This window comes from Phaethon aethereus (assembly GCF_964289735.1).
Source record: "Phaethon aethereus genome assembly, chromosome: 2".
In the NCBI taxonomy this organism is placed as follows: Eukaryota; Metazoa; Chordata; class Aves; order Phaethontiformes; family Phaethontidae; genus Phaethon; species Phaethon aethereus.
In genome coordinates, this window is record NC_138582.1 from 96,691,307 (window position 1) to 96,717,811 (window position 26,505).

The 26,505-nt window shown below is 45.5% G+C and overlaps 1 protein-coding gene across 1 annotated transcript in view; it reads left to right on the plus strand.

Annotated features, from left to right (window-relative positions):
• The window catches only part of RREB1 (ras responsive element binding protein 1), a 66,658-nt gene extending 40,597 nt beyond the window's left edge, over positions 1-26,061 (plus strand). Inside the window, exons 7-9 of the mRNA XM_081996278.1 lie at positions 1,713-4,455; positions 20,810-21,556; positions 24,717-26,061. Coding sequence (XP_081852404.1) covers positions 1,713-4,455; positions 20,810-21,556; positions 24,717-25,237 — 4,011 coding nt within the window. The 3' untranslated portion in view covers positions 25,238-26,061. The remainder of the gene's footprint in view (positions 1-1,712; positions 4,456-20,809; positions 21,557-24,716) is intronic.
• Positions 26,062-26,505: the final 444 nt, after the last annotated feature.

Sequence of the window (26,505 nt, forward strand, 5' to 3'; positions counted from 1 at the left end):
GGTATTAGATCCTTGCCCCTTCCAGCCTGCCCATTAGTTCTCACCTTCCCTAAACCACCCCACATCTAAAATCGGTGGGGAGGACACATGGTAAGGAAGGCACTATTTATTTTAATTTACTGTAACCAGGATGCAGTTGTGGTGTGAAAGATTTTATCATGAAAAACTTTGGCAAGTCACCTTACTTACTAAATGGTGACATCTTAGAATCACAGAATGGTTTGGAAGGCACCTTAAAGATATCTAGTTCCAACCCCCTGCCATGGGCAGGGACACCTTCTACCCGCGTTGCTCAAAGCCCCATCCAACCTGGCCTTGAACTCTTCTAGGGATGAGGCCTCCACAACTTCCCTGGGCAACCTGTTCCAGTGCCTCACCACCCTTACAGTGAAGAAGTGACTTCTTCACAAAACACTCCCAAATACCTTTCTATTATGTTCCTTATGTGAGTTCTGAAGATTTTACACCGTTCGGGGTAACTAACTGGAGAAGGGCAGAGAGGTAGTTTGTAAATTTTTTCTGAGCGCCACAAAACTTTCTATTAGATGATAATCCCCCTGTCAAACCTTGCCTGCCTTAGTTGATTTGAGTCTGGATGAAGCTCCTTATCTATTTGAAAAAAAAAAAACAAAAAGAAAGAAATCAACAGCACAATCCATCAGGACCATGCTTACTCAGCATCTACACTTTTCTTACTCTCCTTGGATTAAAGCATTGCTTTCCAGCTCTTCTGGCTGCAAGGTGATAGACCTTAAATTTGCTGCTGGTCCACGGGAGCATGTAGGTCATTCCGTAACTCTCATATAGTTTTGGTGTAAAAGTTAGAAAATCAGGAGAAGAGAGAACTTTTTAAACAACTTGGTTTTATTTCTTTTGTAATTAATGGCAGACATTTAAAGTTATTAAGGGATTTAAATGTTGGAACTTTGATTTTGTAATAATTTTGTTTGCACTGTGGGGCAAGGCTTACGAAGTATCTGAACAAAGTATGTAGATTATATAAAGATCTTGCCAGCCCTCTACTTAATTTATTACTTGTGCTCTTCTTTGATGTGGAACCTTTGCAACATGTGAACTATCTGGGTAGCATTTAAGTATAGCATTTAGATTCATGATCATTTTCAGGGACGGGTATAAAGTCTATTTGTGAGGTTTGTATTTTTCTTGGGAGAATAAATGTAATCCGACTTCATTAATCAAAAGCCTTTCCACTTTGGCCTCTATGTTTCATTGATTTGCTTTTGGGGGATGTTATTTTGGTTGGTTTATGTTGTTTTGCCTTCTTGGATGCCATTTTGTTTTTTCTCCTCTCTTCCTAGTTTCTTTGTAGTAATAAAGCTAAAGGAGGTAGTCCTGCCCAGCTTCCTGAAGTTTGCTATATAGTCTGCTGAGGCTTCTGTCCAGTCAGTGAAGTGATAGAGGGTTCTGGAAGGGGAAGTTCAGGATGGAAAAGTATTTGAGAGTCTGAATAGCCCTCTGAAGGAGTTTGCCTTTATAGAAGGGAACTTTTGGAGAATCAGCCCCTTATTTAGGTACCTCACTTAGGTGACTAAAGGCTGTGGGGCAGAAGTATCTCCATGCCAGGTAGGTGGTGGCTGCTCTAAATGCCTTAACTTGGGCAGTGGAAGAGTGAATTGGTTTTGTTTTGCAGCAGTGTGTGATGCCTTTCCAGTTTGAGATGTCTACTCTAAATATTTTTGCATGTCTTGCAGGTCTGGTGTGAAACGAATTTGCGAAGGTGCATCAGTGACTTTCATCGATTTATTTGCGAGACATGTAACAAGGCATTCCCTATGCTTTCAGCACTCAAACTGCACACAGAAACTCATGTGGTGGATCAGGGAAAAGACAAGCACAAGCCACAGTCCACAACCCCACCCAGTGAGAACCCAGACCAGAAAGCCTTCATGGCATCCTTGGGCCTACAGTACACCAAAGACATCAGGCCTGTCAAGCAGGAGGACAATATACAAGATGAGGTCCAAGAAATGCGGCTCAGAGCACTGAAGAGTAACCTACCTCAGGAACCTGGCAGCACCAGTCTGCTCAGCCTCTCGCCTCTGGAAGCTGCCTCTATGGGAGGGTCATTTTCAGTCCTTCCCCCTACAAAAGAAAACATAAAGCTCCTCTCACTGCAGCCTTTCCAGAAGGGTTTTATCATCCAGCCTGACAGCAGTATTGTGGTAAAACCCATCTCCAATGAGTCTGCCATTGAGCTGGCAGACATTCAGCAGATCTTGAAGATGGCTGCTTCTGCTCCTCCTCAAATCAGTCTTCCTCCACTTTCTAAGGCACCTTCTGTCCCTGTGCAGTCCATTTTCAAGCATATGCCACCGCTGAAGCCAAAGCCTTTGGTAACACCCCGAACAGTCGTTGCAACGTCTACTCCTCCTCCTCTTATCAGTGCCCAGCAAGCCTCCCCTGGCTGCATCAGCCCAAGCCTCCCGCCTCCCCCTCTGAGGCTGATCAAAAACTCCGTGGAGTCCTCGTCCAACTCTCACCTCCCCCAGCCAGGAGCCAAATCAAGTCCTTCCTCACAGTTGCTCCTCCAACCCAAAGTAGAGCCTTTAACTCAGCATGAGATGAAGACGCAACTCGAGCAGGACAGCATCATTGAAGCTCTCCTGCCTCTAAGCATGGAAGCCAAGATCAAGCAAGAGGTGACAGAAGGGGACCTCAAAGCCATCATCGCAGGGGCAGCGAACAAGAAAGCCCCAACCATGAGGAAAGTTTTGTACCCCTGCCGTTTCTGTGACCAGGTGTTTGCCTTCTCTGGTGTCCTCAGAGCTCACATCCGTTCTCACTTGGGTATTTCCCCATACCAATGCAACATCTGTGACTACATCGCAGCTGACAAGGCAGCACTGATCCGGCACCTGCGGACCCACAGTGGGGAGAGGCCTTACATCTGTAAAATCTGCCACTACCCGTTCACAGTGAAAGCCAATTGTGAGAGGCACCTGCGAAAGAAACACCTCAAAGTGACCAGGAAGGATATAGAGAAGAACATCGAATATGTCACCAGCAATGCTGCAGAGATGGTGGATGCCTTCTGCTCTCCAGACACTGTGTGCAAGCTGTGTGGTGAGGACCTGAAGCATTACCGGGCCCTCCGCATTCACATGAGGACGCACAGCGGCTGCCAGAAGAAGAAGCCGTTTGAGTGCAAGGAGTGTGGCACAGCCTTTTCGGCCAAGAGAAACTGCATTCATCATATCCTCAAGCAGCACCTGCATGTGCAAGAAAGGGAGATAGAGAATTATATCTTAGCGGTGGACTGCAGTGCCCAGGAAAGCCAGACAGACCCTCCTTTATTGGAAGACAGCACTTATATGGACCACAAGTCCATGACGCCTTTCCTGGAGCCGCAAAACGGCTTCTTGCTTGGGTCATCATCTCATGTTCCCATCAAACTTGAACCTGCAGGAAACTTCCCAATGGATTTTGATGAGCCGTTGGATTTCTCTCAGAAAAACAAAAACCTGAGTGCTGTGCAAGTGAAGCAGGAGAACCTGTTTGGCTCTTCTCCCCTGTCCCTCTACGACTGTTCCATGGAGCCCATCGACCTGTCCATCCCCAAAGCCCTGAAGAAGGATAAAGATGATGTCCCGGGTGAAGCCAGGAATCAAGAGTTGGCTGCTTCTGGGAACAGTGATAAAGCCTATAACTGTCTGCAGTGTCCTTTGGTTTTTGGTGCCAGTGGGAACTCAGAGAAAAACAGGGCTGTCAGACATCCCCAGCCACTGAAAGGTTCATTGCATTTGACTGTCCCAATCATTTCCCCAGCTCTCCTTGGCAATTCTGCCTTGCTGAGACCCTTGAGGCCTAAACCACCACCGCCACCTCTCTTGCCAAAGCCTCCAGTAACTAAAGAGCTGCCACCGTTGGCTTCCATTGCACAGATCATTTCATCTGTGTCTTCTGCTCCCGCTTTGCTGAAAACAGACACTGCAGACACCAGTCCCAAGGCAGTGAGCAGCTCAACTGGGTGTGACAAATCAGGGAATGCCAAAGCAAAAGTGACAATCGTGACCGCCATTCAGAGAGACTCCAGCCTGCCCAGTGACCTGACTCAGGCATGTGATCCAGAGCAGTCTCCCATTGCCGATGTTGGGTTGACTAAGAAAAGAGGTAGAAAGAAAGGAACGAAAAATAAGCCTAAACTTAGCAGTGGTGTGGATCTGGAGTCAAGTGGGGAGTTTGCCAGCATAGAGAAGATGCTGGCTACCACAGACACTAATAAATTTAGCCCGTTTCTGCAGTCCACTGACAATTTCAAGGAAGAAAGTGGCAGAAATGGAACAAGTGAGGATGAGAAGGAAACTGCCGATGATAAGCTGCTGAGAGGGAAGAGGAACTCTTACTCAGACTGCCTGCAAAATATCCCCTGTCCTCACTGTCCTCGAGTCTTTCCATGGGCAAATTCCCTGCAGCGGCACATGCTCACTCACACAGGTAAGAGCGCCTTGTGCTCATGGTGGATTGTAGCCCCTGAGGATGTTCCTCATGAAAGGGCCTCCCTGTGGAGGAATCTTCCTTTCTTGTCTTCTCTCTGATGCCTGAACGGTATTCTTCATTATTTTGCAAATCCCTAGCCGTTGCTGTTGTATAGTGGTGGTCTTAAGTTTTTCAGTAATGGAATAATCTCTGTGCCTTTGAGTATCAAGGGGACAAATTGAATGCTAAAACTCATTTGACCAGTGGCATAACTCAGTGTACCTGGGAAACCTCTGGTTTCAGGTGTTCTGTTATTGTTGCCTTCTCTTGAAGGTGAATGTGTGTGTTGAATATTTCATTGTGCCTTACGTGGTTTGTTTGGCTGCTTCCAGTGGCTGTTTGTGTGCATCAGTAATGATAAAAAGATCCATAAAAATGAGAGCAAATAATTATAGAATTGTGGCAGGAAAATAATATAACACAGCGTTTAGCATTTTTTTTTCTTGCGGTGGCTTTTATTTGACAGATCAAAGGAGGAGGATGCGAGAAACACCATCCGGAGCATTACATAGTAGCTTGCCTCTAGGAAATGTTTCTTCTCAGTGCTAGATAACTAAAGGTGGACTTATGCCCTAAGGTGTGGAGATGTGTATGGAATCTTTAATATTGTGCCACTGTGTAAGTAACCTCAAACCTGATGTAAACAAAAGGAGGAATTGGGGAGGGAGATTTATTCTAGGTTTGGGGTTATTTTTCGTTCTTTGCTATAAAGGAAATACTGCGTTGAATGCTGTGTCGATTTGAAGTTCGCTCCATTTTCCACCCACACGGTAATAAAGTAATTAATAGATTCTCATCCTACTCACAGAGAGACAGGACAAAACTCTTACTTGCTGTTGCTCCCTTTTAAGTCAGTAACAGTTGTTTATAGTATTTTCATTATGCAATCTCAACTCCTGATATAAAGAAGGAAAGTTAAGGAAATTTGTACGAAACTTCAGGGAGTTGAGTACAGCCTCATAAGAGAGAACTTCGTATTTTTGGATGGAATTGAGGTTTCATGAAGCAACTGATTCACGTCTGGAAACCTGAAGAGGTAAAAGAGGTTAGCTAAGAGGTTTAAAGGGAATCTGAGCTTGTGGAGCAGTCCCTATTACAGTTTGCTTTGGGTGACGTGAGGACATAACTTGCAAGGTATCAGTGCAACAGTGAGGCTATTGTTTTCTGGCCCACAGAGACCAAATTATTTCATCGTATTAAGCATACAGTTTACTTTCAGTGGTGAAGGAGAGCTCTTTATTCGTATCAATTGTTTTCTAACACTTTGCTCTCAAAAAAAAATATATAGTTACTGAAGAACTGTTCATGAGACAGAAAACAATAGAGAGGCTTTTCCCAGACTAAGGGGTTTGACCTGCTTATTGATGGCAGACTTCCAAGGCAGCAGCACTGGTGTAAACCCTTAATGAAGGCAGGAAAATGTACTCAGCTATGAGTTGTACTGGTAAAACTTGTCTCCTGTACCACCACCGGGCTTGGAAGGAGACACCATCCTTTCAGAAAGCCTGTGCTTCCCCTACAGGGAAGGCAAGCAACTGCGGCTGCAGCAGGGCTGGATCCTCAGTGCAGATAAGAAGACTTGGTGATGGTATGGCAGTGGCAATAATCAGATTCATATTGGTGCATTCTGGCAATGATAATACTGAGCTCTTTTCTAATCATCAGAGCAGTGTCAAGGCAGACTTGTTGCTGGAGGACCACCCCACAGCGAGCTTTGACTGGCCTTGGGGCATCTCCTTTCAGGTGACGCTAGCGCTGTGTTTCTAAACTGGGAGTTCGCAGCAGCTCCCGTGTGGCAGCAGTGTAGATGAAGCTTTCTGGAGGAGAGAGGGAAAGGTAAGCTAGGAAGGTGGAGAAGGTTTAGGCCAGGGAGGTGGTGCCAAAGCAAGTGCTAGGATGCATTCAGGTGGAGCAAGCCCTGTGTTTTGTGGTGAGCGTCAGGTGCTGGTGGCATGGGAGGAGTCTGGCAGCTGTGTGATAGATACAGCAGTTTGTGTTCTGGGTGGGCGAGTCAGTTTTCTGATGGAGACATCTACGGTGTCATAGCGCAACACACCGTTTCTGTCCCCACCTATTGCACACACAGTGACTTGTTGCATAGCTCTGTTTTTTAAAAGGAGTTAAGAAAAAATTCTATTCACTAATCTTACTGTAAAAAGAAAAGGAGAACTTTATTGTCTCTTGTGAAAGCTTTTGCCCTGTTCATTCTTGCCTCAACACCATGGTGTGTTTTTTAGTTCAAAAGCATTTCCCTGAAGAAGCATACACCTTCCTCCACGGTTTTTCTTTTAATGCAAAGCTCACAAGTGGGACACTGGGAATTTGGCATAGCTTGGTTTTATGCAGTGTTTAACGCAGTACCTGTGTTTTGCTTGAACATGCTGGAACAATTGTTTTTAATTCTTTCTCTTGATGTCTTTATTGTTTAATTTACTCTTCTATCTTCAACTTGGTTTCCCTTTCTTTTTTACCCTTTTCTCCTGCTCTTGACTTTTTTCATTCACATTAAGTAAGATGTGCCCTGCAGGTGGTGCAGTTAATTTTGCTCCTTTTATGGTATGTGCATCAGACTAGGTTCGATAAAAAATTAAAATAATGGTCTTTTTTGGCCATTAGTTTGTTATAGATAACCTAAATCTGTTTGCAGAGAATCACTTGAGGATATTTTCAGAGTGATACTGCCAGATCTTATTTGGCCCAAGATTATTTTTTGTAGAAAGTAAGATTTAATGACGGAGGAGGGTTTTTTGTTGTTTTTGTTTTGTTTTGCTGTTACAACAGGAATGAACCAGACAATAAAAGATCTATAAACAAAATAAAGTAATAAATAAATAGAATACAGTTACATCTAGCCCATGAACCTGAATGTTTCCTGTTGATTGGAGAACACAGGTAATAATAAAAAAACAACGACTGGAAGCATTTTTATTCTTTGCTTTTATGACTTGAGTCAAACTGAAATTGTAGACATCTTTACTTTGTAACATTTGTCCTTACCATGGTGATAATGTGTTTCCACTAGGACAACAGTGGCAGGAGATATCTTATTTAAGGGATTAATTTATTACATGCTGTGATTATTTAGATGACCCTTTATATTGAAAAAGACTCCCTTCAAATGACTGGCTTCCATGAAGTGTCCAGCCTAGACTAGTCCTGCTGTGCTGCTAACCAAATTTTACAGTCAGTCCTGAGTCAATATGTAGGCACAGTTGTATTTTAATCCAGGCCATGACCATTCTTACAGCAAAAAGTAAAAAAAAATTCAAATCACATTGCACTTAAACCGATTGCTTAGGTTATCCTCCAGTGAGTAAGTATATTTTATCAGAAGAGCAGTTGCCTTCAAGAAATAATACAGGAAGCAGAGAATCCTGTTTTTTTGAATGATCTTTTTTGTACCTTTAAAGGTGACATTTTCAGAAAGCAGTCTGGTTTCCATTTGGTAATAGGAATGTATCTTGGGGTGGGAGGATTGGAGTTTGCACAGTAAGCAGGATTTTTGTTTGGGCTTTGAGACCTTCAACTAGAACGTTTGTATGGAAGGAAGACTATCTCATCTGTTCTAAGTATTGGTCTGTATGACAAATATTTGGTTGATATGAAAAGTTTTAGAGGCTGAAAATATGAGAAGATTTTGACCTGAGATGCAGGTTGAGTTTCAAGTAATTAATCCCCAGCTAATCCTGTCATTGCATGCTTGAAAAGAAATGTGGAAAGGAATTGGGCTATCATGAAGCAAAAGGATTTCTGCTCAGCTTTGAAGTTCTGTTTTGTATTTGCATTGTGAATGAAGCCAAATAAAAGTGCAGAAAGTGGTGGTATTTGTAACCATAAATTTATGGTTGACTTAGCAGGCATCTAAAAAGAAAGAGTGACTTGAAAGCCTACAAAAAGCAGTGCCTTAACACTTCTAAAAAGTTGTGTTGACCCTGGAAGAAAATTCAGAGAAAGAAATGGCACCCGAGATATCTGCGAGATGCGGGGAATCCCTTATATGGGTTGAGATGTTAATTAGAACAGAACCAACTTGTGGAAGATTAAAGTGAGAAACACACTCACAACGTTCTATCAAAGAGGCTGCTGGCTCAGGGGTGGGGATTGTGTGTGTGCGTGTCTGTGTGTGTGTTCAGAGGTTTTGGGTGTGGGGTGGAAGGTGTGACAAGAGCTGATCTCTTTTTACAAGTAACTATCCTCACAATCTCTTCATCACGAAGATGTCTTGCAGGACCACTTTCCTCACTGCACTACCTGATCCTGATTTTTCGTAGAATCATAGAAGAGTTTGGGTTGGAAGGGACCTTTAAAGGTCATCTAGTCCAGCCCCGGCTGCCATGAACAGGGACATCTTCAAGTAGACCAGATTGCTCAGAGCCCCGTCCAACCTAACCTTGAATGTTTCCAGGGATGGGACATCTACCACCTCTCTGGGCAACCTGTGCCAGTATTTCACCACCCTCATTGTGAAAAATTTCTTCCTTAGATCTAGTCAAAATCTACCCTCTTTTAGTTTAAAACTATTACCCCTTGTTCTATCACTACAGGCCCTGCTAAAAAGTCTGTCCCCATCTTTCTTATAAGCCCCCTCTAAGTACTGGAAGGCTGCAGTAAGGTCTCCCCGGAACCTCCTCTTCTCCAGGCTGAACAACCCCAACTCTCTCAGCCTTTCTCCATAGGAGAGATGTTCCATCACTCTGATCATTTTTGTGGCCCTCCTCTGGACCCTCTCCAACAGGTCCATGTCTTTCCTGTGCTGGGGGTTCTAGAGCTGGATGCAGGACTCCAGGGGGGTCTCACCAGGGCAGAATAGAGGTGCAGAATCCCCTCCTTTGACCTGCTGGCCAAGCTTCTTTGGATGCAGCCCAGGATACAGTTGGCCTTCTGAGCTGCGAGCGCACATTGCCAGCTCATGTCCAGCTTTTCATCCACCAATACCCCCAAGTCCTTCTCGTCAGGGCTGCTCTCAATCCCTTCATCCCCCAGCCTGTACTAATACCAGGGTTTGCCCCAAACCAGCTGACTCTTCCTTCTTTCAACTCTTTCTGTGCTCAGTCCCTTCCCTTTTTGTAGTCATTTAAATGAATTACAGACTTAAAAAACTTCCTCCTGTGGGGAAGTAATTGATTGCTTATTCAACATGTGGGGCTTGATTCCACTGGAGTCAATGGAAAGCCCCATGGCTTTGATGGAAGTTGTGTCAAATTCACAGGGGTGATAGACGTCTCAGAAGAGAGCCTGCTGTTGAGGAGCTTGCAGTCAGGATGTTGTAGTTGTTCACCAAGCAGTAAAGGGGGAAAAGGAGAAAAACGAAGAAGTTTCTTAGTATACATTGGAAGGACAGATAGACATACTTTTTTCTTGTGTCAGGCCAGAAGGCCTTCCTCTGTCAAAAATGTGGTGTTGTCTTTTCTACCAAATCTAACAAAATTTGCAGAAGCCTGGAGTTGCCAGCTGCTCCCTGAGGGGAAATGTGCTTATTCCCCTAGTCTGAGGAGGGGGATGCTGGATCTCACAGTGACACATGCAGTTTTTCCTGGCTGTTCAGGATACCAAGCCCAAGTTTTGCCTGGTCAGAATGAACGCTGCAGACAAGCGAAGCATAATGATGTCAGAAGTGCCCTGCTGTGTTAAAGCAGTGGTACATGCAGCCAAGTACGCACGCCTCTGATGGTAGTGGTAGGATGTGCTATTTAGGGTGAGCATGTGGGCCTGGCCACTTCCTGTGGTCTGTTCCTCTTAATGCTCTATCAGCATCCACAACTGCTGCATTAGGGTTGCGTATTAGAGGGCACATCCCTGCCTGCTCCCTTTAGTACCTGTTTATGGACCTGCTGTCTGCAAGTCTCCCTGATTGCTTTCTGAACCTGCTGATGCTGTCTGCCTCCAACCTCATCTGGCATCAAGCTCCAGAAGTTCACTACCTGTTGTGTGAGGAACTATTTTTTAATGTTTTCAGCTGATCCTCAGAGAGCCGCCCTTAGTTTCCAGTATCGCAGGATTTGGTGAATTGCAATTGTGTGCACCCTCTCAGCTGCCTTCACAATTTGTAAACCTCAATCATAACACCCTCTTCTTTCCTTCAAAATGAGAATCCTGAGCCTTTCTGATGTCTCCTCGCAGGGCAACTGCCCCATCACTTGGATCAGGATTGCATGTGTGCCATCTGCAACACAACTATCTCCTTCATGTGGCATGGAGACCAGAAGTGCACACACCACCTGAAACAAAGGCACACCGGGGCTTTACAGAGCAGCAAGTGAACACCCTTGGTCTTGCTCTCAATACCCTTGCTCGTGGTACCCACTGTTTCTTGGTGTTAGTTTGGCTGCTGCTGCAGGCTAGGCCAGTGATCCTGGAGAGCTGCCAGTGGTGGCTCCGAGACCTCCTGCCTGAATGTACCTGCTAGTACCACATTTAGCATCACATAAGCATGTTTTAGATTATTTTTGCAGAGGTGTTTTACCTTATATTCATCTGCATTGAAGCTTGCCTGCCGTTATATTGCCCCCTCAGCTTTAAGAATTTAGCAGTGAAGGAGATTGATTATCAGGTCACGCAAGGCTTTGTTGTAGGCAGGTGAGTGGCATTTCGTCAGAAGGGACAAGCTGATACGAAACCAAGGGTGAGCACAGTCACTCGGGGGTTTTCTGTGCTGACCAAATGGGATGGATGCAAGAAGGACACTCAGCAGATGGTAGTACGTGTCCCTTGCCTGGGAAGTGTTTGCACAAGGGAGCCGTTGCTGTAAAGTGTTCACGCCTCCAGAAGAGACAGGGTCACTTTGTGTCACTTTGAGTCGATTTCATGGAAGAGTTGTTGGAGTAACAAACCTAAAATCAGCAAGAAGTTGGCTCTGTGCGTCAGGGTAATTAAAATTACGAATGAGTTGTTACTCTTAACCTCAGGGTAGCTGCTGATCAGTTTGCACAAAAGTGTGCAGAGGATTTTCCTTTTACATTTCCAAGCTCTGGTTTGTTTGGGAAAGTCTGCTGTCTTCCCAGCTTCTCTCATCCTTTCTTCTTCTTTTAATACAGCAGGTTGCCTTGCAGTGATTCAAATGTAGTAATACAGGTCTCGTTACTAGTCTGGCATTAAAATCTGCCATGCTGGGGACATGTTACGACGTGATTTCATCTTGCCTATCATGAAGAGACTAAGTTGCCTTGTTACCATGTTAACAGCCTGTAACTTCACAGGGCTGTAGCACGGTATCTGGGGTGTCACGTGGGCTCAATCCTGCCTATTCAGACAACAAATGGCTACAGCCTGAGAGAGGAAGACTCATGTTATAACATGATCCTCTCACAGTCTGCAGAAAGGCCTCTGCAAGTCCTCACCTCCAGCAATCTTGACAGCAGAAGGAAACTAAACCAACCTACTTGGGTCTATTGAAAATGTTCTTTGCAGTCAGAGGGATCCTAACGCGACTCAGCTGGTCAGCGGGGTGAGGAGGCAAGCTGCTCAGATGAGCACTGGCACGGCACGCAGGGTGGGTAGGACTTTGGTGGAACGTAGATGTTGACTGGGCTGGTCAGAGTGGTTCGACCTGCCCCTGGCAGACAGAGCCTTGGGCCATGGTTGGATAACACAAAGCACTTCTTGGCCATACTGGCTCAACCTGTTCCCAACTGTTCATCGCCACAGCTGTAGCTGACCCAGCTGCCCAAAAAAATGAAAAGGGCAAGGGGAGGGACCAGCAGTCATGAGATCAGTTCCCGGATCTGGCTGCCACTTCAGCCCTAAAAGAGCACATTGATGCAGCTGAGGTGTGGAGCTGGCAGCATCTCCTTGGAGGCGCTGGGGATATATGCTGTTGAAATTGGCTTTGCTGTCAAATGCTTTGTGTCTTCAGACAGCAGCTTTAGACAGCAAGGAAGGAGCCCAGATCCTACACTGTTATAGTCACTGCATGCGCTCTATAGCACAGCTTAGTGTTTATAACTGGCTTTGCCAAGTGGTGTTTAATGATGGTCCAAAATCATTCAACAGCTTTGGACTTGTGGTCTCCCTCCATTGTCCAAGAAAAACAGATTTCAAAATCAGTAGAAGTAAATTAACAATTTGAAACTGTGTCTTAGCTTAAAATGGGGTTGTTTCTCTTTTTGTGCTGGTTTTAAAAGGTGGGTGAGCCGTGTGCTTGGGGCTCCCATGCAGAGCCCATGCGAGGGCTGTACTTGGAAGTGAATAGTTTTCCAGATTTCACTGTATGCCAGAAGGGAATGAAGGGAGATGCTTGGCTGGTGTTTGGTCAGCCATAAACAAAGCAAAGCTTTAAGATGAGGTGTAAGACAGGAAGTGCAATTCAATAGAGTGTCACTGGGAACAAGTTTATAGAGGATTTCTTTTGGTCTTGTTTTAAACCAAAACAAAAAACAGGATGGTGGTTTTGAATAGGATTCAAAGACAGGGAGGCTGTGTCAGTGATGGGGCTCGTGCATGTCCTTGCTGCGTGGAGAGGAAGGGGATGGTCTGACTAAAGCACCTGATGCAAACTGAGGACATCTTGTCCAGCTTGCAGCAGTAAGACTGGGGGAGGCCTGTACCGGCAGAGAGCTGTACAATGAAATTGTGGAGCAACTTAATGAATCGCCTGCTTTCATCACGTTAAAGCAGCCCTGCCTTTGACGCCTTAGGGCTTACTGAATGCTCCCCTCTTGCAAGAAAATATAGTTGACAGAGGAGAGGTGTGGGATGGGAATGGGGTAAGGGATTATCTCTTACGTAATACAAAAAGAGACTTTGCTAAGGAAAGATCCCTTTCTTAAAGAGGCTTGCCCCTAATGTGAGAGGGTCAAACACAACTGCTCTGTGCTAACTAGGCAAATATTGACAAAGTAAGTATACTTAACAGTGAATTTTCCAATTAGCGTTTAGCAGAATTCATCTTTGCTCTAGATATCTGCCACTCTGTGATCCCTCTAGAAATCATGTGAGCCCTGGGTATAGCGAGGCACTTTTTGTTTTTCCAAACTGTTCTAGCTGTTTGTACCTCTGAACTACATTTGTGGGTATTTCCTAGGGGACAAAGGGCTTGAAACTGCATTTTCACTGTCAGGCAAAGTTTAACAGCTTCTCCAGAGCCGCAGCTCAGGGTAAAGCAAGAGTTGCTTGCCGCTGAGGGTTGGCCTAAGTGCTAGAGCTGTTGTTTGGAAGATACTGAGGAGATGGTGTATAACTTGCTGATTGTATTGCTGGCTCTCACATCACACTACTTTTCTGCTAAAAGGTGGAATTCACCATAAGCTGAAAACCTGGGATTTTTCCCCCTGCCCCTTCAATGCAGATTTCTACTTGATAGGTGCAGTCAGAGCTAATCCTGAACAGTTTTCTTTGTGTTGGTGACTTCAGCTGCTCTCTTGAAGGTACTGGGAGATTGTACCTTGTGGTTTTTTCCCAGAACTGGTTTTCTTCTTTTTCCCCAGATACTTTCAGATCCATTTACTGTAGATAGGCCTTTTCTATCTCAAATGTTTTTGCTTCAAAACACATGCAGATAGGACCGAAGCTCCCTCAGCTGTGGGCTAATTAAATATTTAAGTTATGTGTGTGCACGTGATGTAATGAAGGTGGATAAGTTTTAGTGTTTAGAGTGTTCACAGTAAAAATGGACAAAGATAACCCCCAAATTTTTGCAAGTTGACTCCTCAGGTTGGAAAGGTGTTCTCCAGTTCGTGGGTGGAAGTAGTAGCAGCATTGTGTGAATTGGTCCAAAATAATCCCAAATTTGCTAGACTGCTACCACCTAGCGGTGCCTGCATCTATTGTAAAATACAGGAATAGCTGGGGTTATTTCAGTTAATGTAGGGAAAATAGTAAATCGTCAGCTCATCTGACTGATAATGCCAGCTGCTTGTATAACATCCATTTCCTATGTTCTGTTTGCTCCAGTTTTGAGCATTATTTATGTGATGGATTTTCTAACACTTCTCTCGGGATGTCAGGAATGTTTGGCAATAAACACTTGCTTTATGGTTACAAAATAGTTTCCCTTATAACACCGTGTTTTATCTAATAACTGCTTAGCATCTCAAGCTCTACTCTCTATTCCACCTTAGTTCCAGGAAAAAAGAAAACCATGGGGAAACAGAATCAAACCAGCAACCTCCTCACCTAGATCTGTATCTGCTCTTTTACGTGAAACGTTCCGCATTCAGCATGTCTCTCAATACTTTGGTTTGTGTATGCCAGAAAGCAGTTTACTCGTCTTTCTCTTTCTTTCTTGCCACCTATAAAAGATGAAGCAGACTATTCTGATAGGGCTGACTGAAAACTGCAACTTGAATTGTAAATAGACTTCAGGAGAACAGTCTTTTCTTTCCACAGTTTGAAGGAAAAATTATTTTGGCTATAACTATATAGTGGTTTCTTTCATGCAAGTGGAAAAGTTTTGGGATTCTCAGATGTAGTCCTTGAGGTTTTGCTTATGAATATATCTCCTGAGAAGTTCATTTTTTCCCAGGAGCTGATGAGGGAGCAGCTGAGCTACCGGTGGCTGCTTCGTGTTGCCTTCCTCCATACGTCCTCACCTCCCTGCTCATCTCCTCTCGCTCCCTTACCTTGCCTGTGTTGTTTGACTCCAGTGTCAGACTTGACATCATCAAATAGTGTCACCTTTTTATCCTCGCTTTGGAGGAGTGACACAAACTCTGGTTATCCATGACAAGTTAATATATTCTGCTATCATGATTGCTGAAGAAGTGGCAGTGGATCGGAGCCTTGGCAAGCAGATCTCTCCGCTCGTGTCCCCTTGGCTCGACAAGTGTAAATATCTGTGGGATAACGAACGGACCAGAAAGCATTTTACAACCTTAGTAAGTGAAAGATGGGAAAGGGGTCAAAGAAATGGCAGGCATTTCCCACGCACTTTGCCTTCCTCACCGCCTGGATGCAAGCGGCTGCTCTACACCATAAATCAGCAAAATTCTGGAAACGGAAATTACCTCTCTGAGAGGAGCTAGGCCTTGCTGGAGGGATGTTTGACCAAATCTGAATGCTCTGTGAAAATCCTCCTCCTTGTGTAAGATACAAGCCTGCTGGAGTTGTATGGCCAACAAGGTTTTTTGCTGCTGCAAATAGGCATGTAAGCAGGGAAAACCCAGTAGCGTAGGCCAAGCCTAACCTCTGCTGGAGTGGATGGAGCGGCTGCCCGTGCAAGACTGCCCTTGCAGTCATGCCTTGCACTGCAGAAGAAATTCCGCACTGGACCTGACGTGGCTGTCATCACGACCATCACATTTCCCACACACCTTCACAGCTCCCCTGCTGCTCTTCCAGCTGGGCTACAGGAGAGCTGGGCTGATTCTCACCCATCCCCAAATAGCCAGGGTTTGTGCAAAGCAGCTCTCTTTTCCACCAGCTGTGAAACCAACCGCCCAGGTTGGGGGTAACCACAGAGCAGCTCGACTAGTCAGGAGCTGCCGCTTTACGATATGCACGAAGCTTCATAAGGGGCCTGTGAAACTCCTTCTTGACAAAGAAAACAGCAGGTCTGGTTTGTGCAGGTAAGGAGGAGGAGTGATCACCCAAGCATGTATGCGTGTCAACATGCTCCTGGCTACGTCCCTACCTGAGTTTTAAATGTGTTCATTCAGGGGTGTCGGGCCCACTTTGGAAGAGGCGGCCTGTGTGCATCCATGCTCCTGGGGTCTGAAGTGGTCTCTGCCCTTTGTGAAGGCATGTTGCTTAAACTTCACGTTTATTTTTCTTGATGTTGACCTCATCTGTTTGCCTGTGCTAGTAAGACAACGTCACTTACCTGTGGACCACCTATCCCTTGTAGTGTATCTCTTGTGCACAGGAAAATGTAATTATGGGCCAGCCACACAAGAACAACATAATGGCTGGGAAGGGGCCCAGGGCACAGAGGAAAGGAAAAAAGGAGATCGAGTTCGGGTACGATTTATTGAAGGATTTACTGGAGGATGAGTACACTATAAGAAAGAAAAAAGATAGATATGTTTTTGGAAATACTGAAAGCAGAACAAGAAAAAGGGAAAAACAGGGGAAAAGTGGAAAATCATGTGTGATATGCGACATGTTGAACATAAAAGTTGCGGCTTTTGCATTTGAGTGTTTTAAAATGTTTTGGTTTTCTCTTACTTGAGTGCTACTGGTATATATTCCCCTCATTCACTTTGCTCCTGATACTTCATGCTGAAAAAACAACTTACTCTGCATCCACTGTCTTCTGTTTGGTCAGCAAAGAGTTAGAAGACATCTCTTTTGATACGATAAAAGAGGAGCTCCTTCCATCTCAGTCTCCTCATGTTCTTCTCTCCATCCTACCAGAACTCACATGGTTTCTTGCCACGCTGCCTAATGAACCCCCTCTGTGCTGGGCTTGCAGTCTTTCTTTGGTCTAATGAATGTCCCCTCGGGGGAGCATTTCCTGATGGGATGGGATGGCCTCCACCTGCTGGGAGGTGCCCCCCAGCTTGCTGAGGATGAGCACTGACAGTGGGGGTACAGCAGCCATTTCAGGTGCTTTCTGTTGGTGTCGCTTCAAGGTCTTTATGCCTCAGACCCACTTTGCCACTCTGGTTTTGCCTCTTCATCCATCGTCCACAGATACGTCTTTATAATGGTAGCAACCAAAGGCTGCTGGGGAGGAAACTCCTCTTCCCTGTTGTTTTCCTTCCCTTCTGCCCTTAGCCTGAAGCGAGCGGTGATTATGGGCTCGTTTCAGTCCAACATAAACCTGTGGCTGGTGAAAAAGGCCCCGGTCACTGTGTGGCTTTGTGGATGTTAGGGCTGTGCAAGGGCTGAGGTGGGAGTGGGTGGCCAGGGAAGGATAAGGACCCTTGCTGCAGCACTGAGGAGTCACATCGGTTGCCATTAATTCTTCCTTTCACCCCTGCTCTTGAGCCAAGGTGAGGCGCTGCCAGTGAGAGCCAGATGTGCTCATCCTGCCCCCAAACGCAGTGTGTGGAAGGAGGGGGCAGGCAGCAACCCGTAGCCGTTATTCCTTTTTAAACATATCCCTTGTGTAGATACAGCCTGGGTTTGGCTTCTGGGCTCATTCTCTTGCCTGCACTGGCAGCTGCGAGGCTCGGCTACCTGCCGTGCATGCAGGAGCACCGTGCGTGGGCCCAGCTTCTTGTATGTGCCTGGCTCCCATTTCATTGGGTTATGGAGCAGTGCTTCCCCTTAATTATTAGGCATCAGCTTTTCAGCTTGATTTTTAGAAATTACTCTTTTTCACAGAATCACAGAATCACTAAGGTTGGAAAGGACCTTCAAGATCATCAAGTCCAACCATTAATCCAGCGCCACCATGTCCCCTAAACCATGTCCTGAAGCGCCACATCCACACATTTTTTGAACACCTCCAGAGATGGTGACTCCACCACCTCCCTGGGCAGCCTGTTCCAATGCTTGACCACCCTCTCGGTGAAGAAATTTTTCCTAATACCCAATCTAAACCTCCCCTGGCGCAACTTGCGGCCATTTCCTCTCGTCCTGTTGCTGGTTACTTAGGAGAAGAGACCAACACCCACGTCGCCACAACCCCCTTTCAGGTAGTTGTAGAGAGCGATAAGGTCTCCCCTCAGCCTCCTCTTCTCCAGACCAAACAACCCCAGTTCCCTCAGACGCTCGCGATAAGACTTGTGCTCCACACCCCTTACCAGCTTCGTTGCCCTTCTTTGGACACGCTCGAGCACCTCAGCATCCTTCTTGTAGTGAGGGACCCAAAACTGAACACAGTGTTCAAGGTGTGGCCTCACCAGTGCCGAGTACAGGGGCACGATCACTTCCCTACTCCTGCTGGCCACACTATTTCTGATACAGGCCAGGACGCTGTTGGCCTTCTTGGCCACCTGGGCACACTGCTGGCTCATATTCAGCTGGCTGTCAACCAGCACCCCCAGGTCCCTTTCTGCCGGGCAGCTCTCCAGCCACTCCTCCCCAAGCCTGTAGCGTTGCCTGGGGTTGTTGTGACCAAAGTACAGGACCCAGCACTTGGCTTTATTAAACCTCATACAGTTGACCTCAGCCCATCGATCCAGCCTGTCCAGATCCCTCTGCAGAGCCCTCCTGCCCTCCAGCAGATCAACACTCCCACCCATCTTGGTGTCATCTGCAAACTTACTGAGGGAGCACTCGATTCCCTCATCCAGATCATCTATAAAGATACTGAACAAGACCAGCCCCAGAACCGAGCCCTGGGGAACACCGCTTGTGACCGGCTGCCAGCTGGATTTAACGCCATTCACCACCTCTCTGGGCTCGACCATCCAGCCAGTTCTTTACCCAGCGAAGAGTAAACCTGTCTAAGCCGCGAGCCACCAGTTTCTGCAGGAGAATGCTGTGGGAGACGCTGTCAAAGGCTTTACTAAAGTCCAGGTAGACCACGTCCACAGTCTTTCCCTCTTCCACTAGATGGGTCACCTGGTCATAGCAGGAGATCAGGTTGGTCCAGCAGGACGTGCCTTTCATGAACCCATGCTGGCTGGGCCTGATCCCTTGGTTGTCCTGCACATGCCCTGTGAGCACTCTCAAGACGAACCGCAATTACTCTTTTTGTTTATAATAGCTTGCTTTTTTTTTTTTTTGGCCTTAATATAGCCAAGAGATAAGCAATGAGTCAAAACACAGAATTCAAATGCAGATTCATAGGACACTTGTAGGTGACCTTTGTTTTCAGATGCCCACATCTTCAAATTCTCTAGCATTATACACAGATTATGACTCACTTGCATGTTTTAATGGGCAGATAATTAGATGAGCAATGAACTTTGTGGAAAGCTTTTGTGTAATCCACTGTCTGTGTTAAAGGGATCTGTTTTGATTAAAAGGTGAGATTATTTTTTTTGACAGGTCACTCCATCCCCTTTCACCCCCCCAAGAAAAAGCATACTGAGTATTATGCTCTATTACTTGATTGTTCATGATTACTGGAAATGCTGCTTAGCTTTGACATTTGTTTAATGGCTGTTTATTATCATTTGTGCAAGGAGATGGGGTCAGTGCAAGTTATGTCGCTTTCAACTACTAGTAAGTGCCTGAGAACTGTCTTCTTATCTTCTGTCATTACTCCTTGCTTATGAAAAAAGCCTGTAACAGAAAATCTAGGCAATTTGGAGACAAGCACATGTTGTACTATGTCAAATGGAGAACTTAAACTGCTCTACTAGAGTTTCTAAATCCCTGTAGTTACTCAGCAGCTATCAGGCTTGCAGATGAATGCTGAAATGCCTGTTAGGTTGCATGCTCCCTTGGCTGCGTGCTGTCAAGAAGAGGGGTGTCGGGGGGGCAGGACTTAAAGCAAGGAAAGTTTAAACTTTCAGAAAGCACAGCTTGCTAAGTTCATGTCCTGGAACATGCTGGAAGGTGGCACTGGGGATGCAGTTACATGCCATGCATCATCGTCAGCTTTGGCCTCCAGATCCAGTCTAGCTTATTTCCCATTTACACGAATGCTGTTTGTATAGAGCTTGGAAGGAGTACAGCTCCAGCCCTTTGTTCTCCTTAAGCACCTTATCTGTTGTTTTTTTTTTTTTGACACAGTTAGTTCTTCAGCAATGTTAGTGCTACAAACTGATAAGGAAGCAGAGGAGGTCATTAAGATGGATGTTGTAGGTGGCTTTTGCCTTCTTTTGGGGGGAACTATGAAACAACAAAGGATGCTGCCTGTTAACTGCATCTTGGCTTTTACGTTTTGGTTCCAGGTGGTATCAAGGTAACAAAGAGTGAGTCAAAGACCCACATGTGGACAAGTTTTTGCATCTTTTGCTTTTATGATGTATACCCAACTTTTTAAACTGACCTCTGTGTTATTGTCTATGCTAACCTTTAACATTTAATTGTACTAGTTGGTTGCATGAGGCCTTTACATTCCCTTTGAAAAGCATTTCCCACTGCTTATAGTTTATAAGATAGTTTGATTAATATGTGGTTGTATATCACTTCCATCTATATCCAAATTTCATGCATGAAATATTCTAAATAATACATAGATGTGTGTCTGGTACAGTATATTTGTTATAGGAGTGATCTCAACTCTTCTTTGATGTCTCAGCGTTTTGCGTTCTCTGGTAAAAGTGATTATATAAGTGACTTCAAGAAACTGCCAAGAAAGTGAATGTATTTTGGAAAAGAAAGTATTTTGTTACAGATTTTTAATCACCTTGTTAATTGGATTCTGTGGTGTTTTGATCTCTTTTCAGCTGTAATTTACTGGCCTGGGTCACAGATAAGAGAAGCAGACGTTTGATCAGAAGCAATGCTTGTGGGTCCGTGTGCAGCCTTACTGCTGGTAGCGGTGAATTAGCAGAGAGCATCCCACTGAAAGTTTCTCTCTGTTTGCTTGCAGACAGCCAGTCTGATGCAGAGACACTAGCTACAGGAAACGAAGTCTTGGACCTGACCTCCTGCGAGAAGGAACAGCCAGAGGAAATAACAGAGCTACCAGAGAGTGAGTGCGGCCCCAAGGAGGAGCAAAATACTGACTCCCCTCCGGCAGAAGAAGATGACGAAGAAAAAGCAGATGGATATGAAGAAGACCCTGAGGAAGATTCTGTAAGTAACAAAAGTCTTGACCTCAATTTTGCCAGCAAATTAATGGACTTCAAGCTGGCAGAGAGTGACCAGAGTGCAGGCAGCAGTTCTCAGACTGAAAGGAAACATGCCTGTGACATTTGTGGCAAAACCTTCAAGTTTGCTGGCACTCTTAGCCGTCACAAAAAGGCCCACACTCGTGAGGACAGAAAGGATGAAAGGAGCAGTGAGGATGAAAGCAAAATCATTCAGGATGATGCAGGAGCTCCCTCGATGCAGGACTCTGGTCTTGAGCAGGAAGAGTCTCCGATGGACTTGAAGGTAGTGGAGTCTCCTGTGGACTGTGAGGCAACAGGAAAGGAGAATGAAGAGAGCGAAAGCATCTCTGAGGGGGAAGGCACAGAGAGAAAGTCCACTGAGAAGAGCAGTGATGACAAAAAACCAAAGACTGATGGGGCTAAGAGTACTGCAAAAGCAGACAAAAGAAAGAAAGTCTGTACTGTGTGCAACAAACGTTTCTGGTCTCTGCAAGATCTGACGCGACATATGCGGTCTCATACAGGTAAGAGGAGACTTGAGGGCAGAACAGATTGTGAGCAGATACACCACTAGACTGAGGTGTCTGCTCTGTAGGTGCACGATTGCCGCTAGCACTTGAGGTTGGAGACACTGCTTTTAGTCCTACAGGTATCTGCAAGGTGTCTGCCCCAATCCCCCATGCTGCATACAAAGCCTATCGAGGGAGCGGGAATTGACAGCACTGCCTTATCTTCGTTCCCAAACCGTTTTTCCCCATGCTTGTTTAGAGATGAGGGCAAGTATTGAGCTCCTTGGGCAGTTGTTCTGTCCAGCTTCTGACTCCCTCCTTATCATGTGCACATGCCTCTACCTCTTCCCAGTATTTTGACGAGCAGTAGAGAAACCTGGCGGTCTATGATAAGACTTCATCTCTGAGTGAAAGTTTAGAGTGAGAGAGAGTCTGGTTTTGTCCGATTATCTAAGCCTGGTATGGGTAATGTGCTGGTGATCTGCATGACCTGCTGCTTGAGTGAAAGGCAAAGCTACAGTGGGCACCCTGCTCTCCGTTCAGGCTTGGGCAGGGAGGGTGGAACACGGGTAGTAAAACGCTTGTCTGATGACTTGACTCAGCAGTTAAAAGATGTGGGATCACTTTATGCGTTACTCAGTTTGCAGCAGTACCATGCAAAGGAGATGAAGCCATGAGCCAGCTCAAAGGTGAATTAATCATTCATTCTTACTGATGATGCGTTTTACCTGTCAGCTGCTCTGACGTGGGAAGACTGGTGCAGTTTGACATTTTTTATCTTTTGAAGGTGCTCTCTGCTGAAGACAAGATCTTTGTGATTAACAAAATATTTGTGCTGTAATTGACAGTGATGTTTAGTAAACCACATCAAATATAAGTGCCTTAACCAAACTTTTTAGCCTTCTGAATCATAAATATTGACCTCCTGTGTGCAAAACTGACCCATTTTCTTCTGGCATTGAGCCACAAGTGAAACAGGGGATGGGTCCCATTCTTGTGTCTATTTTCATGCTAAATTCTAAAGTCTTATAAAGATGCTAATATGTAAAGTACTGAGCTTTACCCCCAAATGATACACTGGTGTGTGCCTGTGGAGATTCCCATACTGTATGTTTTAATTGTTTTCATTGCATGCTGAGCTATATAGGCCTTGTCAGTACTTTTTTTTCCCCATTTGTTTCTCTTATTTGTCACTGGAGGATGTTTTAACATGGAATAGGTGTTCACTAGGAACCTGGGTCAGTGCTTTCTTCAAATTTAATGAATGTAAATACCACCTATCCTCGCTGTTAAATTAACACATTTTCAACTGAGGATTTTGCCTCAATACTGTGGGTTGACTCTCCTCCTCCTCCTCTCCTTCCCACTTGTTCAGCTATATTGACAAAATACTGTCAGGTTGTAACATTGCTTATACTTTGGTTTTAATGTCTGGGGTTTTTTAAAGATAACTGTAAGGTTTTATAATTTCTTTCCCCTGGAGAGGAACGTTTGGCATGCACTGAAGTGTGCAAGAAACCTCTGCCTGCCTCCTGGATGGCAATCAGGCTGGAAATGTTTCATTCTCCCAGTGAAGGCAGCTTCCTCTCCCAGTGAAGGCAGCTTCCCAGCAAACAGTTGCGGGGTGCTTGGGCACCTGCCCAAGCACAGGGTGAGCCACGGCGCTGCTTCGGCCACAGCCAAGTGCCAGGTGGGCAAAGGCTGTCGGCTGAAAATGCTCCTGGGGAGCTGTGCCCTCCCTTGACAGCAGATGCCTGAGCAGTCACCAGAGGGAAACGTTTCTAAGAAGTGTCAGGCTTCCCAGGGACAGCAGGACCTACCTCCACATTTCAGGCAGCCACCTCGAGTTGGTAATTGGTTTTCTTTTAATGATCCCAAGCATTATTGCAAGTGAGAAATGAGCCACAACTGTCTTGTTCTGCGTGCTCTTTGGCACAAGATGGTGCCTTGATGGAATTGCATCACTGAAAAATCTTTAAGAGGTGCCATCAGAAACAGAAAATGAAGCGGTCAGGGTGGAAACTTCGGTTCTTCAGAGCAGACAGCACCTTGGGCCACAGCGCTTACTTGGGACTTTGGGGGAGTTTTGTCTGTGGGGCTGTGGTTGCTTTGTTTTCTGGGAGCTCATGCTTAGGAAAGTATTAGAGCATTTCAAGTGCAAAAAGCAGCTTTGAGGTCGGAGCAGACTACCTGTTGATTACAGCAGAGGATGCCTGCAGCCACTCTGCTGCTTAAGATTGCAAAATAAGAGGAAAAATTCGGTCCGCTGAGTAGCATTTCTGGAATGGGTGTGAAGAGGTTTTTCAGGGGCTTTCACATGTCACTGCTCAGCCCACAAAGCACCAGTGGGCTGAGGGACACCAGCAGCTCTGTAAATAACATCCTGAGGCAGATATTTTTCACTCAGTCAGTAAATTTTTATTACTTCTAACAGACACTTACTGTGTCCCATGAATGCCTGACAAGTCTATGTCCTTTAGCTGCTCTGTGTCCGTTTTGAAACGTGGTGATAACTGTCTTCTGCTTCACATAAAGAGGAAGGGCTGTTGTGGCAAGGGTAATTCCTGACAACCTCTCTTCTACTTCTACTAAATGCGATTAACTTCCGCATTTCATGCTTGTCCATCGGTCAGCGTCTAAGTGAGAGGGAGATGTTTTCTCACGTGCTCTTCAGTTTTTAAGCGGTGTTGACCACCATTACCTGGGCAGTATCCTCATCCTTCCATCTCAAGTCCTCTTTCTCCACATGTATCAGGGACTGACCTGCAGCAGGGAGCCCCCATGGTGGGCTGGTTTCACAAGGGCTTTTGAGCTCCAGAGGATGACTGGAGAACCTTCTTCCAGCAAGGTTGCTGACTAAATTAGGTGGGATGCTAACAAGCACCTGGGGCTTATGGTCTTCCCTCCTTAGTGCAGGGCAATACCAACCTTGTAGACATCTTAAGACACTTAGTTTCGGTACTTCATTTGTGCCCCAAGGGATTTACCTGTACTCCTGCTTGGATACCATCAGCTAGTTTGCTAGTACAGAAGCAAAAATTCTGCATAAACGCAACATCTATGTTTGATATAGATAACTGAATTTCCAAAGTGTAGAGCATCTTACGCTGCTTGAAACAAGAGAGAGGTGCGTTTGTAACCTTACAGCTGACTTTGTATTTTAATTCTCTTCTAGGTGAGAGACCGTACAAGTGTCAAACCTGTGAACGGACCTTCACTCTGAAACACAGCCTGGTTCGTCACCAGCGCATACACCAGAAAGTCAAAAATGCCCGAAACCATGGGAAGGAGAGCGACAAGGAGGAGACCCAGTCGAGGTGTGGAGAAGACAGTGAAAATGAGTCTAGCCACAGTGGCACCAACCCCATCTCAGAAAATGAGTGCGACTCCGCGGGGGGCATCGGTAGCCATACATCACTCATGGGAAGCCGAAAAGAGTCCCTGGCTGGCACGGCCAAGGATTCCCCCTGCAGAGAGGAGAGGCCAAGCGTGCGAGGAGCCAGCACCTGCCTCGTGGAGCCCACCAAGAGTGCACAGAAACAGACAGCAAAAGACCAGGAACCTCGGGGTAGCTCCGAGCACGAGAGGCCCTCAGGTTTCATTCAGGACTTGCTGGAGATGCACAACAAAAAGTCTCCCATGAATCACATCCTTGCCTCTGCAGACAGTGCGCCTCAGCTCTTGGGGGTTGAATGACTTGCTAGGAGGTTGGACCTATCCAAGCACGCAAACTGAGGCCAGCAGAGCAAGGTTTCTGGAGTCTTTGTTTTTGGAAGAGCAAACTACAGCTGTGGGGAGAGTATGGCAGACTGGACGCGGTGCCATATGCCTTTCAGTATAATAATGCAAGAGACTACAGTATATACTGATTTGAGTGCCTTACTACTTTATTAGATCTTTTGGTATCATAGATTTTTTTTCAAAAATGATTTTTTTTTTAATATTTTAATGAATTATTTGGAGAGGACCTTTTTCATTTAAGCATTAATGTTACCTTTTGTATTGGTGTGCGTGAGCTTGTTCTTTTATATCTGTGATAGTCGCTGTGTTTGTTCTCTGAGCTGGAAATGGGGGCAGTGGGGTGGCAGGCCCTTGAATACCACAGCCAATAACTGGAAGAAAAAAAATTATGTGAATTTCATATGAAATAGTCAGAGGAAATGCAGATGAAATGTTGATTTATCGTTTTTTCTCAGTAGATGTTCTTGCATTTGCCACATGGTGGAGCATTAAGCCTATTCCAGGCCTGAACAACGTGGCAGTTGAAGGTGTTCAAAGTGGTTCAAGCCAAAAGCAGGAAACAGGATGAATTTCAGCCTCACACTTGTTTCCACTTTTCAGCATTAGAAATGGTCTTCTAAATCCTAGGGGGTTTTTCTGGCCGTCGTGGACTGAGCGTGTATACAGAGAAGAGTTACATAGCAACGTTAACCTATGGAAATTATGCACCCGCTGTTATATATGTTTGATTTGCTTCAGTATATTATTATTATTATTATTATTATTTTATTATTATTATTTTATAAATCCATCAGTCCGCTTGTCTCTGCAGTCAGCAGAAACCAATGGGCAATATTTGCCCACGCAGATGTGTAACGCAGCTTGGATCCCCTCTCGAAATGTTTTTGACATAACACTTTCACCAGCTCCTCTTCTTATGTTGCAGCTCTTCTACTGTACTTTAAATGAAACCCTTCCTCTGACCGGAGAGTCAAATGGAGGCCAGCGAGGTATCATCACACCCGTACAGGGGAACATCTCACTCGTGGTGGGGTGTGAGTGCGTGCGTGTGGGTGCGTGTGCATGCGAGCGTGCGTGTTGGGGGGAGAAGTGTGTGAGAACGGGGCCGTGTGAGGCCCCTCCAAGTGCGTAAGAAAGGCACTGCGAGTACTAGATTAATCTTGCAAGCACATCGGTGACAGCGTGTGTTACTTAAAGAGCAAAGTTTATTCCGTCTTCCAGTT